Below are 16,494 nucleotides of genomic sequence, written 5' to 3'. Positions count from 1 at the left end.
TGGTAATGAAGACAGCTTTATCAAGATAGCAGTAGCAGAGTAGCAAAATTAAACTTCAAAAATACCAAAACCTGTAGCTTCTTTGTGGCTAATTAGCACCTAAAAGTTAGCGAAAAATCGCGACTTCTGCGAGTTTGATATACAGCAATCATAGAAACATGGTAAATCGGTGCCTATCTGGTAAACCCATAAGCTAAAATTTGTAGTTTTTTTGTTGCTAATTCCTAAGTATGTTATTATTAAGTTGTTAGTTATTCCTAGTTCCTAAAATGGCGATTTTGTTGCACGTACCGTTTGCAAAATATCGCGACTACTGCTAGTTTGATAAACAGCTAGCATAGAAACATGTTAAATCGGTGACTATCTGGTGAACCGATAAGCTAAAATTTGTTGCTAATTTGTTACTGAAGAAGAGTACAATAAGAAAAAGAAACAAAGATTTCATGCTATGTTAAACTTATCACCTATGGGTATGAGTTATTATGCTGTGGTGATCTCCAATTCTGCATTTTAATATAAATAAATAAATAAGTCTACTTGTACACTAGGTTTAAGTTGCAGAATAAAAGATTTTTCTTTCTTTCTTTAAACTTCAATTATCGCACATCATTTGGTATGCTGAAGAAGAAATGCTTCAACAGAATCCGTTTACTTTTCTTTAGCCAGAAACAAAATGAAAACTAGAAATCGACCGATTTCTGTGGTCAGCAGAGATTTGTCTTTCTCATGATGACTTAATTTAATTTAAATGATAGCTATAATCAATAACTATCTGCCAACACATATTCTTTCAAAATTATGTGGTTTCGGAGTTTAATCTGAACAAAAAGACAGAAATATTAAATTTCTAGTATAACATTACAGACTGACCTTTTATTTGTACGTAGATGTAAGATCTTTAACATAAAAGCAAAAAACACACTGCGATTGTAGTAACTCTTTAATTTGATTGATAAGTGCAATTTATATAGTAAGCTTGTAACCGTCCTAGGTGATTAATACGAAAAAATGCATATTCGTAATGATAAATTTAATTATATTCTTAGTTTCTGTCAGGGAATGCAAGAATACCGTTACCTAGTGATTGGCGATAGAATAAAGAGAAAAAGTTATGGTGTGGTTAACATAGGTCATGTTATAATAATATTATTTATTGTATTGAACTACGCAAATTTTTGCCGGAGTATGTCGGTGTAACGCTGGAAACATTTGGTATTTTATAATAATAATATGAAACTATTTTGTGTAGGTCTGTGAACAATATAATGACTTATATTTTAACTGATAGATACAGTAGAATTTATTTAAGGTAGACCGTCAATAAGTCAAAAATTGTACAACTCGAAAAATATCTCGTGCCCTTCTCTTTGCCCTAAATCCATCACATCACAACATAAAATTTATCCTCTACAAGGCTATAATTCTCGTTAAATTGTATTTTATCACTTTTTCTAACTCTTAACTTCTCGTAAGGAGGTAAGACTGATCTTATATCTATTTACAAAACCGTTTTTTTATTCTATTTAGCGTCTAATGGGCAGGGCGTATCAGTTACCATCAGTTGAACGTCCTGCTTGTCTCCTCCCTTATTTAAAAAAAAAGTAATTATTCAACCTCACCCCCACTCCGCGGATGGTTGTTTCGATTAATAAGCATTATTTGGATATGATAGATGAAAAAATTTGAGGCGATCTAATAAGTAGCTTATTTACGACAATCTCTTTAAAGAGCAGTTCAAAGAACGTATGCAAGATAATATTTTATCTCTATTTCATAATGTTATGACGTTCATTTCATTGATGTTTATATCAGCTGCGAACGCGTCACAAAGCAACGATTTTAGGGCTATATTCAACCGAGACACCACGTCCGTAAGCTACCAAACTAAACACCATACAGACACCAGTCATGGCTTGTCTGAGCTGGTCCTAATTGGTTTCGCAACCAAACGGACACCAGGTGTGTAACTCTATACTAGTGATGCAATGGATCTCTGTTTCTGTTTCCGCAAATGCGGAAGTTCCGTGCGCTTTTCAACATTCGTTTCTGCTTTTGTTTCCAATACTTTTATAACGGGGATACAATCGGATGTTTACGACGTCTGAGAGTTACCCACAGATACATTTTCAGAAGTACAAGAAAGAAAAGCGATTACCTTTAAATTAAGATCCTTTTATGTGGTGGAACTTAAATTAACACAAATACCGTAATATATTGCCATTATAAGCAATTATTTATAGGAGCCGGGAAGAACTCCGGAACAGATTGTTAGGTGCAAAAGCGGCCAATTACTTTTCATAAAACATAACTTACCACTACTTAATATTGTATAATTATAAAATGTTTAGTTGCGATATTGTTTGCTATAGTAGATTTCTAATATATCTATTTCTAATCTAGCTTTGGTGTATTTGATACTTAATAAAGAAATATATTTGAAAATTTGTTTTTTTTTTCATATTATTTACATTTCCGTTTCTGCTAAAATTTCTTTTGACATCTGTTTCTCACTTCCGTTGCATCTCCACTCTCTATAGAGCTGTATACATTTTGTTGGTAACGGCGACTGGTTGCGCCACTATGGTGTCCTGGTGTAATATAGCCCTTAACATAACACTAAACGGACACCAGTTATATAACTCCGCTTGATCCGTATAGATGTACCATAAAGGTGTACAAGGTATTTATTTACTTTTATATTATATCTTTAAACGAGCAATTCTTGTATATATAATCTGAATCTCGGAAACGGCTCCAACGATTTTCATAAAATTAAGTATGCAGGGGATTTCGGGGTATCCATGTTTGAATGAGAAACAGCTACAATAACATTAGAATACAAAGGTAAATTTCGCCACTATATACAAGACTATTATAGCTCAGATGGGACATTGGGTGATCCGGAAAGCAGAAGACCCCGGTTCGAATCCAGATGTCCTATTAGTTTTTTTTTGTTCAAGTTTTGTACATTCTTAAAAATCCGAGCAAGGCTCGGTCGTCCGGATATTATTATATAAATCGCAGAATGTGGATTTAGGTAAACGGCCCACCAGAAATTTTAATGTAAGAAAGGGTGACTCCCTTTCTTACATTAAAAAAGTTCGATAGAAACAGTATTTTGTGTGATTCATTGACTGAATAGACTACAATAAACTAAAAGAGTCGGAATTTCTGAAGGAAATGACCAGTCCTTTTTGAAGGCTTCTTTCCACAGCATGTGTTGGTACCCATGTTCTAGCAACTGCGCCTATTTCTGCCGTGAAGCAATAATGTGTAAAGCTTCGTCTAGTCCCTATAAAAAAATCGTTGAATTTTAATTCCAAAAACAATAAAATAAGTATTTCAAAATAAATTTAAAACACAATTGTACATCTTGCCTCCAGTACCTATGTTTTGTACTAAATAATCTAAATTGAAAAGTCGGAGGCCTCTTTGAACAAGGGGTCGCTTTTTCTGCCGCCGAGCAGTAAAAATCGCCGTACAAGTATAAAGATATCGGTCGCCAGTACCTCATAATATTAGTAGGTTATATTAACACACATTTACAAAAAATATCTTGCCCTAAACTGGGGCATAGCCTGTTCTGTGGGTTGCAAGAGAATGATATATTTTTGCACGACACACCACAAGTTAGGATATCATCTCCACCATCTGGATGTGTTTTCCTTTCTTCCACGTACTACAAAGCTGTGCAAAGAACTTCCTTGTGCGGTGTTTCCGGGACGATACGACATGGGTACCTTCAAAAAAAGCCCGTACACCTTCCTTAAAGGAGGGCAACGCTGGGAGGAGGGCGGAGGTGATCACTTAACACCAGGTGACCCATACGCGCGTTTGTCCTGCTTTTCCATAAAAAAATATTTAATTCAATATTGGTACTTACCTAAACGTACATAAACACAAGTTAACATCCACGACTCGGAAACAAACACCCAGCCATATATATGTTGTACCGGGATTCGGTCCGGCAACTCTTGCTTAGTAGGCAGGGTTACTAACCACTGGTTTATATTTTTATATTCAACTGACATTAAAAAGAATCCTAATGGAGAAACAGAAACATACTATACTTCACTGTTTAATTGGTATATCTATATTTGTATCTATATTTTAATTTAAACCCTTTATTAGTTTATAAGGAACAGTTGAAGTCATCGCTCTTGTTCGCTTTTTTATTGAATAGTTATTCAAGTGCTGATCAGCAAACAGCAAACTTTGTATTACCATATAAAGTTATAAAAAGTTGAATTATTAAAATTTTTGGGGTGTAAAAAAGATGGCGACCGATTCTCAGACCTACCAAATATATCGTTTATAAATTTATCGTACTACAATAATTATTATATTCGATTGCCATCTTACAACCCCATTGCGGATATGGATGGACATGCATTGATCGTATAAAAGTGAAAATTTAAAGTTGTATGTATTTTTTAATGCTAAAACATAATAAAACAAAAAAATGTCAACAAATATTATAAAACATTTAGGGGTGGGAATTATCATTGAAGGGTATGGAAAATAGATGTTGGCCGATTCACAGACAGACAGACCAGCAATTCCGTTGGAGTTTAAACAACAGTTTGGTAACAAACATCGGGACTCTAGAATTTTATTTATAAGATAATATACCTAACAAAAGATAGACCTTTTCACAATCACGATTAGTGGGAGGCTCCTTTGCACAACACACATACACAGGTTGCCGGCTAGATTATGGGTACCACAGAAGGGCGCCGTAGCTAGTGAAATTACTGGGCAAATAAGACTTAACATCTTATGGCTCAAGGTGACGAGCACAGTTGTAGTGCCATTCAGAATTTTTGGTTTTTCAAGAATCCTGAGCGGCACTGCATCGTAATGGACAGGGCGTATCAATTACCATCAGCTGAACGCCCTGCCTTGCCCATCCTGCTCGTCTCGTCCCTTAATATTCATAAAAACATAAATAAAAAAAAAGTCAATTTACCGTTTCGCTCATCCGAATTATGATGGAGTAAAATATTAAGTACAAAAACTAGACTAGACAGGAGCAGCCTGCGGCAGGGCGTATCAATTACCATCAGCTGCACGTCCTCGTCTCGTACTGTCCCTTATTTTCATAAAAAAAAGCCCCCCTGTTCTATCCTCGCCTGGTACGTACCAACAAGTGTTAAAAGGCATAAAAGGCATTTATTTTCTCAAAATTGATTCCTTTAGAATTCTTTTTGATGTCATTTCTTATACTACTAGATACTATTACCGCTTCTTTTTTTTGCGCTCTTTTCAATAAAAATATACAATGTTGTACAGTCATTTCTATCGCTATAAAATAATCATAATCTAGTCCCAGGCTGTCCGATCATTTAGATATTCAGCAGTGGAGTAATAGGATTTACGACAGAGACATTTTTTATAAAACATTTAAATTTATTTATAGATAATGCCTGAACAGTGGCTGGGACTTTATTGTAGAAGTGTATACATTTACCCTTAAATCTATTATGTATCTTATGAAGCCTACTAGATTTAGTTACAAGCAATCCCTTATTTCTAGTGTTATAATAATGAAAATCACTATTAAGATCAAAATATATTGCATTGGTTGCCACATAGACAAATCACGTCGTATAACAACAAAGCCGAAATATGAAAAATGACACAAATTACTTCATAATAACCTTCGACTGATATATCTATACATTGCCTCATGTACTCCAGTTGTTTAAAATATTCATGGTCAATAAGCAGCAATGTAAAACATTTATTCAGTTCAGATTTGAACAGAAAATCACTATTAAGAGCAAAAAGGTGACGATGTGTTGTTTCGGTTTTCGATTTATTTACATAATGTGCGTTTATGATGGTTGTTCTATAAAGTTGTTACAAAGAGCGTATGGGCCTTTTACATACCATCATGATCCGTATATATGCTCGATTTTTCTCTCTCCTTTTGAATAAAAAAATATTTTTATAAAAAGTAATTGACTAGCATTAATATTGTTATATTATTAGCTCAAATTTCTGATAAATGATACATTTTTCATATCCAGTTACTAAGAATTAGGACAAACGTTTATTGGACCGAAGTTAAGTAGGAAACCTATCAAAAAGCGTTAATCCCCCTAATACGTCGAGACCAAATCACGCCTAACTGTAATTAATACTAACGGAACTCGCTACCGCAAGGTTGAAGTGGCTAGTATAGGGAATCCGTGGTAGCGACCGTTGTGTGTAAAACATAATATATTTATTGAAATTTACGGTAATTAATATACCAGCTGTTTTAGAGCCAAATGGTATTTATTACCCGCCGCGATGGCAAGCGTCCTGACGGAATGCATCTGGTGGCTTGGGCACGGGGAAAGGCAATAGTCTGGTACGCGACTTGCGTCGACACTCTGGCTCCTTCCCATGTCCAAGTTACTTCAGCTGGTGCTGGGGCTGCTGCTCCGACTGCCGAAGACAGCAAACGTCACAAATATGTCTCAATGAGTCTTACATCTTCGTACCGTTGAGTGTCGAGACACTTGACCCGTGGGGCCCAGAGGCGCGGAGATGTTCAAAGTACTATTCGTATCTTCTCGCCTCAATAAGGCTACTGACAACGTAAGGGCTGGCAGCTATTTCGGTCAACGGATCAGCTACCAGTGCCCTTGGTACGCTACCCCGTAGTGATAGTTTTAATTTTGTGTCATAATTGAATTGTAACTATAGATATATGATTTGTTTTGTTTTAATAAATACATCAATGGTAAAAGTATATGTGCTATCTTCATATTGAATGGTGTAGCAGTCAGAGAAGAGTTAGTGTTACGAAATTTGCTTAATAGCTTTAGAATGTTCCCGAAAACACTAATTCCGGACACTATGCCGAACTTACAAATGAATACATTATACACTTATTTTAAGTTTCCTTTCTTGTTTATGGAAGAGGTGGATAAACGAGCGCACGGTTCATCTGATATTAAGTGATCACCACCACGCACATTCTCTTGCAAAACCAGAGGAATAACAGGAGCATTGCCAGCCTTTCAAAAAAGTGTACGCATAACGTTTGCTACAAATTTGTCTAAATTAATTCAGTCCACTGTAGTGGTCAATTGTAGTGCCGGTCAGAATTTTTGTATTTTTCAAGAATCCTGAGCGGCACTGCATTGTGGGAGGGTGTATCAATTACCATCAGCTGAACGCCCTGCCTTGCCCATCCTGCTCGTCTCGTCCCTTTATATTCATAAAAACATAAATAAATAAAAAGTCAATTTACCGTTTTGCTCATCCGAATTATGATGGAGTAAAATATTAAGTACAAAAACTAGGAGCAGCAGATATCCTTTCATATAGATATAATGCAAGATACGAATTGAAGGTTATTATTTTTTGTAACTTAAAAAACTTGTCACGATGTCAGTTCCGTTTCCTGGAGATTCTCCGAACTACATATAAGTAACTACCTTACCTAAGTATATCGATATGTAGCCTATATACTAATAGGATACGATTATAAAGTAACATTTGCAGTTAAAACTACTTTAACTAATTGATACATAGGTGAATAGTGGTTATAGGTAGGTACTACGTGGCAACGAACGATATTTCATTTGATAAATGTTTACTCTGATAATATTGAATATGCTTACGAGTTTGGTCCAGTCAGAACTAAATTTGAAATTATTAATAGCGCTCACCAGTTGACCGCTTGATAGCTACATTCAAAGCACCAAATATATCGCTACACACAATTCGCTAAAATATAGAACCACCCAATGTGTTCAAAAATATAGACACATTTATTGAAAATGAACTTTTAATAGTTACAAGAACAGAAGATAGAAAAAACTCAAGAGGAAACAAAGGTATGAGAATTTTTATATACCGATTGTGACGATTCGTATGGACCTAGTAAGCGGTGGATCAGCATTCGCATTACTTTAGGCCATATTATCTCTGGAATTCGCTGGAACATGATGACCTCTCCCGTACCCCTTTCACCCCACCTCTCGTCCTGAGCGTCAGTACGGTTTGCAGTTCGATTAGCGGTACATGTCGTGATATTTTTCTGCCATCACTGCTTTGGTTTCGAAGATTTCATTGTTACGTTTTGACTTTTTACTGTTAATACTTCTGTTAGTGTTGTATTAGTAATAACAGTAAACAAATACTTTTTGTACTTAAACCTGATTCTTTCATTGATTTTGCATCATTATAATAATGTAATTATTTTAAATGAAAACAAGGGACGAGACGAGCAGGACGTTCAGCTGATGGTAATTCATACGTACTGCCCATTACAATGCAGTGGCGCTCAGGATTCTTGGAAAACACAAAAATCTGAGCGGCACTACAATTGCGCTCGTCACCTTGAGACGTAGGATGATAAGTCTCATTTGCCCAGTAATTTCACTAGCTGCGGCGCCGTTGTGGTACCCATAATCTAGCCGGCATCCTGTGCAAAGCAGCCTCCCACTGGTAATAATAAAATTATCAGCATCACAACACAACACCTTTCCAACAATCAATAATACAGAAAAATAAATCGTTGTTCATTTATTAATAATAATATCCTAGTGATGCCTGTTTTGTACACCGTAATAAAGCGACGATGTGACGTCATCGACGTCAGGTCCCAGAGATTAATAAAACACAGACACAAGGTAACCAATCATTTTAATAATTAAACTAATATTAGGTCATGGCATAAAATGTCATTCAAATTAATGTACTTGTTAACATATTCAAGATTATATTATCACAATAATTAAATGTGCTCTAAAACAACAGCAAAAATATCTATATACTAAAACAACAGCTGTTGAACTCTAACTAATATTTTGAATGGCCGTTCCCAATATATTATCTACAGATATAGATAAATTACTACCTTCTACTTTCAGTAATTAGCTGTCCCAATATAGCCGATAAGTCATTCTTATCGCCTTATATTAGGACGCGTGAATAGCAATTTCCATACAAACTTCTATCGCTGGTTCGACAGCGTGTACGGATAAGCTGAGTTACCGTCGATAAGTTTATTGGGACAGAAAAGCCAACGATAGTTACGATTTTTATCTCAAGTAAGAGATAGACTGAATATTGGGAACGGCCGTAAATCAATATTTTGTCAGATAATTATTTTTTAGTATCAGCTCTAAAGATGATTTTCCACGAGAAGTAGATTTCTACATTTCCCTAATCATGGTTTGTGGTCTTTTAAATACTTATTGTAGACTATGTACTCATATCAGTAGGTATTACAATATTAATATAAACATAATAATATCATTATTCGATATACAAATTTCCTAAAATATTTCCAGGTGAATGTACGGTTACAGTTCTTTTTGTTTCATTATAAAATAAGGCAGAAAAATTCTTATTTTCTCTGATTTGTATAGATATAATATATAATTTGCACATAATTTATTTTATATTCACAAATATTATAAACAAAAACATTCAAAGAGGAATAGAGGGAAAATACAAACTATTACTATTATGTCCACGTCAACCAATTCTTGCGCAGCATATGGGCGTGGCAATCGTGACGCGATCAATATTAACCAATCACATCGCTTCACGCCAAAAGCGGTATTTTAGAACAATTATATTTTCAATAATAATTGTGTAGTCTAATGCTGATTCTGGGAGCGGCAACTCTCATGATTCATTTACACACAATTACATACATTTTAACATTTATAATTATAAACTAAACTAAATCAATCGTACTCACCGGCGATAGGTGATGTTAAAGTGAGCTTTGGTTTGAACTACTGTACGATTTTTAAACCAATTTTTGCTGCTTTCCGTCTTGCGTTGCACGTTCTGTGTCTGATCACCGAATGAACGCGCATCAAAAGTCATTTTGTTAATAGAGGTCACTTGACCGCTGGGCGGTTCAAGGTGAAAGCATAGCGGCCGTGTTATTGTTGGTCTATTCCCTTTAAATGTATTTGATTATAAAAACCTTTTTTAAATATCATAGTCTGTTTGGTATATAATAAAGTATCTATCTATAATTATATTCATATTTTTATCAGAAAATACCTGCTAAGTTTCTTGGCCGTTCTTCTATATGATGATTTTTGAGAAATAAAATTATTTCACTATCAATTGTACGGATGTAATTCCAAAAAAACGTCCCAAACCACAATCATGTCGAAATTGACTTAAGAACACAAAACTGGTGCACACGTGATATAGGTGGTGTGGAACACGTGATTCATATTAACGGACTGACAAAAAATGGCAGCCCTACTGTCACTCTTTAAATGACGTGATGTCTTTAAGTGATGTTTGTGGCTTGGAACGTTTTTCAGGAACTACGTGCAATTACATTCTCTGTTTTTTTTTGAGCCAACCACTCTATGTTTGTTGGCAAAATATGCTTAATGAGTTAACCTCTGTTGATCAACAATCAAAATCACACGAAAATCGTTATGTTACCCCGGTCTAATAGAAGTATAACTGTGAACACACCAATTTAAATGATTTGAGTTTTCTTTAGTGTTAATTCCGCCAATATTTGTGTCGACGTGTGACGTCCTGAGTATGTCTCGTGTAGGGGCGAAACACGTGTCGAATTGTTTAATAACAAATATTGGCGGAATTAACACTAAATAAAACTCCAATCATTTTGATAAATATGGATTCCCGCAAAGTACTTCTATAATGTTTTTTTTAACACACCAACAATTATTAAACCTAAGTTAAATTTTGATATCAACATTCCTTATTCATTCATCAATTAATTACAAAGTTAATTAATAACAAAAGCAATAATATTAGTATCTTCCTGTTTTTAATATTTGGCACACACATTCCTCGCAAATGCTTTTCACAACACAATATTTTTAATATCCCTTACAATGTAAGTATTTAAATAAAAAAACGGGTTGCACTCCGGGAGTGCCGGCAGAAGTGAAAACTTGAATATTAACGTTGTGTATTTTTGAATATTTTGGAATGGTTAGGGAATAATTTCACACGAATTGCCTGAATATATACAATAATTATTCATTATCGTACACAAAAATAATAATTTATATTACATAAAAAAATTAACACTTCAGAACTATTACAATTATTTTACATTAAAAAGTTTATCTCTCAGAAAAATCAACTTAAATCCATAATTTCAACGACTGTCTTACGAATTTTCGATCAGGTCACGTGTCCTGACGCGAGTTTAACATTTTATACCCATCCCAAGAAAAGTGCTCAACGCTGCTAAAAAAGTTTTCACTTTAAACACCTTTATTATTTATACGCTGAACTTTTTATCTCTACCAATAAATCGATTCTATTGCAGTTCCACTATTTTGGCGTAGAGCAGCTGTTGTGAACTCTTTGAAATTGGATCATTGTTCAATTACCGTGGTGTTTTTGAGATAATAGAAATGTCACTTTTTACGAGATAAATTATCCAGCGAATCTTTATCTATATATATTATATATATACATATATATATGTATATATAAGAGATTTCCACCGGTAATTGACTCGTCACGAAATCTAAGAAACTACAAAGCCTACAAATTTGGGATTTGGAAGGTAGATTTTTTCTAGTATATATATATACTAGACCATTTCCATTATATATATAATGAAAATGGTCTTTTTTGGGGCTCTTTCACGCCTAAACCACTCATCGTATCGACATGAAACTACCACCATTCGATGCGAAATTTATCCTAGATGGTTTATGGCTACTTATTGTTTGAATTCCAACATTCCTTCCTTTTAAAATTCACAAAGCGAAGCGGGCGGGAACGGCTAGTATATCATAAAGGAAGTGGTTTCGAAATACAATTTATCTTATCAAAATATATCATAGATAAAAACTGGTAAATCTAGGGAAGACATAGAGAAGTATCAATGTTTTTAGTCATATATGATTGAAATCAACATAATGTATGTATTTATATAAATTAATATATGTTATAACAATAATTTCAGTCCTAAACGTATATTGTGCACCTTTCACATTCATCATTACAATTATTGTGGAAGATTTAAAACAAGTATCAGTTACACTTTCAACACTTGGCTGAGATCTATAAAGCGTACATAACCTTTGCTCAGACTGGACTTAAGTAAAACTTAGCTGAGTGTAAGCTAAGCATTGTCTTTGATTACGTTTTTATAGCCATTTGACAGCTGAAAGTATCCTGTGTTTAAGCTAAAACAGCCAAATGCAAGTCAAGTTCGCGTTTTATCATACTTTGTTTTGGGTTTTTTTATGAAAATAAGGGAAGAGACGAGCAGGACGTTAAGCTGATGGTAATTGATACGCCCTGTCCATTACCTATTCCCAGTAATGTCACTAGCTACGGCGCCCTTCAAACCGAAACACAGTAATGCTAACACATTACTGCTTCACGGTAGAAATAGGCACCGTTGTAGTACCCATAATCTAGCCGGCATCCTGTACAAAGGAGCCTCCCACTGGTACGTAAGTAAAGTCTAAGTACACTCTATAGATCTCAGCCTCAGAGTTTGCTCAGACTTTACTTACGTAAAACTTAGCTGAGTAGTGTAAGCTTAGCATAGATAGATCTCAGCCTTATAAATATAATTTACTGAAATTCGGAAGCAGTGAAGTCAGAATTCTGAATCACTGGTTCTGAATGAGCTCAGTCATTCAACATTGTTATTCTTAAACAGCACCTACTAAATACATACTTGTTATAAATACAAATAGTGAGTCAACGTCTGCCCCTAAATTCCTACAACACTTATTCCCCGACGTTTAGTCGCAAGTAATATGTCACAAAAACTTGCTAAAACTTGTTGATGTACATCCATTTATTTACAACACAGGTGGTAAGTTTAATTTACGTAAGTTCCAATTGGATAATAAAAATATACTCATTTAGTAGGAAAGTCGTGTTGTGGCACGGACATCAAAAATATGTACCGATATGCAATTAAATGAATCGGTACCGTCACAAACGGCGCGGGCAGGAGGTGGACGCCGCTTTCCTTTGCTCTGAATTTAGTCACTAATTGTATTTACTACATATATGGCTGAACTGTTTGGTAATTACGTAGGTTATAATTTTTTTTTTCATAAATTCTAGTTTATTCATAGGGTCGCCGTGACCATGCAATTAGCAAACGTTCGTACGCGAAACATCAAAAGGATATATAAATAATATAAAAGTATTCGGTAATGTTTACAAGACTTTTAAGTTTTTAATTATTTTTCCTGACAAAGTCACAATACACTATCGGTTTTTGCGGCGTTAAAAGTTTAACGGCAGTACATATCTACAATCAACGTAGAATGAAGCCGATTTAAAACACTCTAAAATACGAACAATCATCTAAAATACAATCATCAAAACACCTACAAAGAGTAAATTATTCTAAAAAGTTTTTCATACATCGGGATATAAAGGTAACAATGTCATGAGAGTAAAATATTAAGTACTTCATAAGTACTGTTATTGTTTCAAAATTCTTGTCATGGAGTGTTAGTTACCTAGTAACTAGGCATTCATGCAACAAAAGAATACATTTATTTGAAAATTATCCACTGTATTGACAATTTTACAGTCCACTTTCAAATATGCAATAAGCTGGTAATATTTTATACATTTTGGTTGGGTTGTTTTGCATATCTTTATAGTTTGAATACGCAATATTGTCATACACATGTATTATAAATAAATCTACAAAAATCTAACTTTATGTTTATAACGTCTTTCAATGATATGCATTATAAAATATCTAAATGCAGACGCTATCGATATGCTAAACATTACATCACTGGCAAAAATGAGAATCCAAATTAAAAAAAAAAAACATTAGAATATAAAATTAAACTCATACAATATATAATATCAAAACTATAAGCACTGCATAAAGTGGCAGTTAAGTAAATCCTTCACAAGTACAAAGCCAGACAGTTCATGTCAAATTTTAAAGCGAAATCAAACTCGGAAGATACCTTGCCACATTTGAACTTGTATCTGATGAATAATAACTGCTCGTAAATACTGAAATCGTATTAACCATAGACCTAGTATAGTAAATACACATCGGTTTGGCGTGGCCAACATGGGACAGATAATATCCTATATATATAACAACATCGCACAATATTTCCTTCGATTCTACTTAAAAGTGTCACTGATGTTGGATAAATAGTGGATATATCACATATCACAACAATAAATAATAGCTATTTTTATAGACGCAAAAAAAGTAAACCTAATATCTGTGCAGCGCTGTCAAGTTTGTTTAGCACACCGGGTGTGCTGACCTTGAAAAAACCGGCACGCATGACGAAACAAAACATCTAATCACTCTATCTCATTTCTTTACATAAGACTCGCATAAGTTTTTCTTTTTCTCGTGTGAATGAGACGGAAGCTATCAATTAGTCTAGTTACTATACTTGGTCTATGGTATTAACTTTAAAGATTTATCCATAGACTTTGAAGATAATAGCAGCATAATAGACCTGACAGCCTAAAAGCGTAACCATTTTGATACGCTTTAAGAGCTGTAAGCATTGATAAATCAAAATTTGGTTTAACATTCAAAATACTAAGGAGTTAATGCCAATCGTGGCTGACTGTTTACCATTTGTTGATAAAAATCAGTTACAGTTACAATATATTCGCTTACCTTTTCTATTCGCCGTATGTCCGGTGGATCGTATTCGATAAGGTCGATTTGAAATGATAGATTAGAATCTAAAGTATACACATTTATGTAAACTCCACTATATTATTATTATTCAAAATGATTTCTTATCACATTTTTATTTAAACATAATGAAATTGAAATATTTAAGAATTCATTAAACTTGACTATAAGTTCAGTTTCTGTCAACCCTGGACACAGCAATAAATTGCTGACATAAATAAAATCCAAATTTGAAATCGCTTTAAAAATCCTATTCTCGAACGAACCCGGAGTAAAAATCACATTTATCCACTATTGAGGCGGATATACAAAGTTCAACTCTATGGAGTACAGTTTAAGTACTATATTTGCACAACTTTGCGTCTGCGTGTCAACGTGTACACGTATTCCACGCCCCAAACGAGCACGCACGACATTATCATTGCGTTCTGCACGTGAATACACGTCGCGAAGCTGCCCGTGTAATCTCTGACGTAACCTGAAATATTAAACATATTTAATAGTTATTTATGCAACTGTTGTGTAATTACACATTTCACCAGTGGGAGGCTCCTTTGCACAGGAAGCCGGCTAGATTGTGGGTACCACAGCGGCGCCTATTTCTGCCGTGAAGCAGTAATGTGTAAGCATTACTGTGTTTCGGTCTGAAGGGCGCCTTAGCTAGTGAAATTACTGGGCAAATGAGGCTTAACATCTCATGTCTCAAGGTGACGAGCGCAATTGTAGTGCCGTTCAGAATTTTTGGGTTTTTTATGAATCCTGAGCGGCACTGCATTGTAATGGGCATGGCGTATCAATTACCATCAGCTGAACGTCCTGCTCGTCTCGTCCCTTATTATCATTAAAAAAGAAAATGGGTTATTAAAACACGAATGGGGGTTTAGATGTGATAATAGTATCACATGAGTGTTTTAATACCTAATTATCAACAGTTGCATACAAGACTTTATCTACACCCATTATATGAATCCTCTATAAAAGATTCAGAAACAGAAAGCTTACTGCTAACATTAAAACAGCCAGCCCTAGTAGAGTAACCTAATATCATCCATTTACTGATTATATACAAATAAACTGAATATTATTGCAGCGTTTAAAATATCAGGCGGTGTGCTGTCAAAACTTGAATCGCTCATTTTTTGTAAACAAAACAATAGAAAAAAAGAAATATAATGACGGGGATTCGAATAACCTACTTTTTATTACAGCGCGCGACGTTCTGGTAGTGTGGAACGCGCTTAAACGAGTTGTTTGAGAGTTGAGTTTTTGAGATGTTTTTTTTAATTCATACAGATACCACGTATCGAGGAAACATTACAACACCTTTGAGTGATTTAATGGTTACTAGGACAGTGTGTGTTTTAATGTTGGCTGTTCAGAATGTTCAGAACTGACTGTTTCAGAATCTTAAATAGTGGGTGTGTACTGTGTAATATTTAAAGCATTGGGCAAAGTTATAAGACTCACATACACATTGAATTTTTCCAGAGAATAAATGATTTTTCTTTAATCAATCATATACTTTAGGTTGGGTTGCATCATATTATCTTATACTAGCTGACCCAGCAAACGTTGTATTGCCGATATTAAAATCGCGATACAAAAGTAACTGTTGATCGTAGATGGGTGAAAATTTGAAGTTGTATGTATTTTTTGCTTATTAATACTGACTTATATTCAAAAAAAATAAAAAAAAAAATAAAAAAAGAATTTGGCGTGTAACATCCTTAACATTTAGGGGAATGAAAAATAGATGTTGTCCGAATCTCAGACCTTCATGAGAATCGGTCAAGCCGTTTCGAAGGAGTTTAACTACAAACACCGCGACATGAGAATTTTATATATTAGATATAGTT

The 16,494-nt window shown here is 34.5% G+C and overlaps 1 protein-coding gene across 1 annotated transcript in view; it reads right to left on the bottom strand.

Moving 5' to 3' along the window:
* Window positions 1-8,629: 8,629 nt before the first annotated feature.
* The window catches only part of LOC126970452 (uncharacterized), a 67,342-nt gene continuing 59,477 nt past the window's right edge, over window positions 8,630-16,494 (bottom strand). The window contains exon 9 of the mRNA XM_050816348.1: window positions 8,630-15,116. Coding sequence (XP_050672305.1) covers window positions 14,980-15,116 — 137 coding nt within the window. The 3' untranslated portion in view covers window positions 8,630-14,979. The remainder of the gene's footprint in view (window positions 15,117-16,494) is intronic.

This window comes from Leptidea sinapis, chromosome 21 (genome assembly GCF_905404315.1).
Source record: "Leptidea sinapis chromosome 21, ilLepSina1.1, whole genome shotgun sequence".
Classification (NCBI taxonomy): Eukaryota; Metazoa; Arthropoda; class Insecta; order Lepidoptera; family Pieridae; genus Leptidea; species Leptidea sinapis.
The sequence above is the reverse complement of the archived record's forward strand: the minus strand, read 5'-3'. Positions and strand labels throughout refer to the sequence as shown.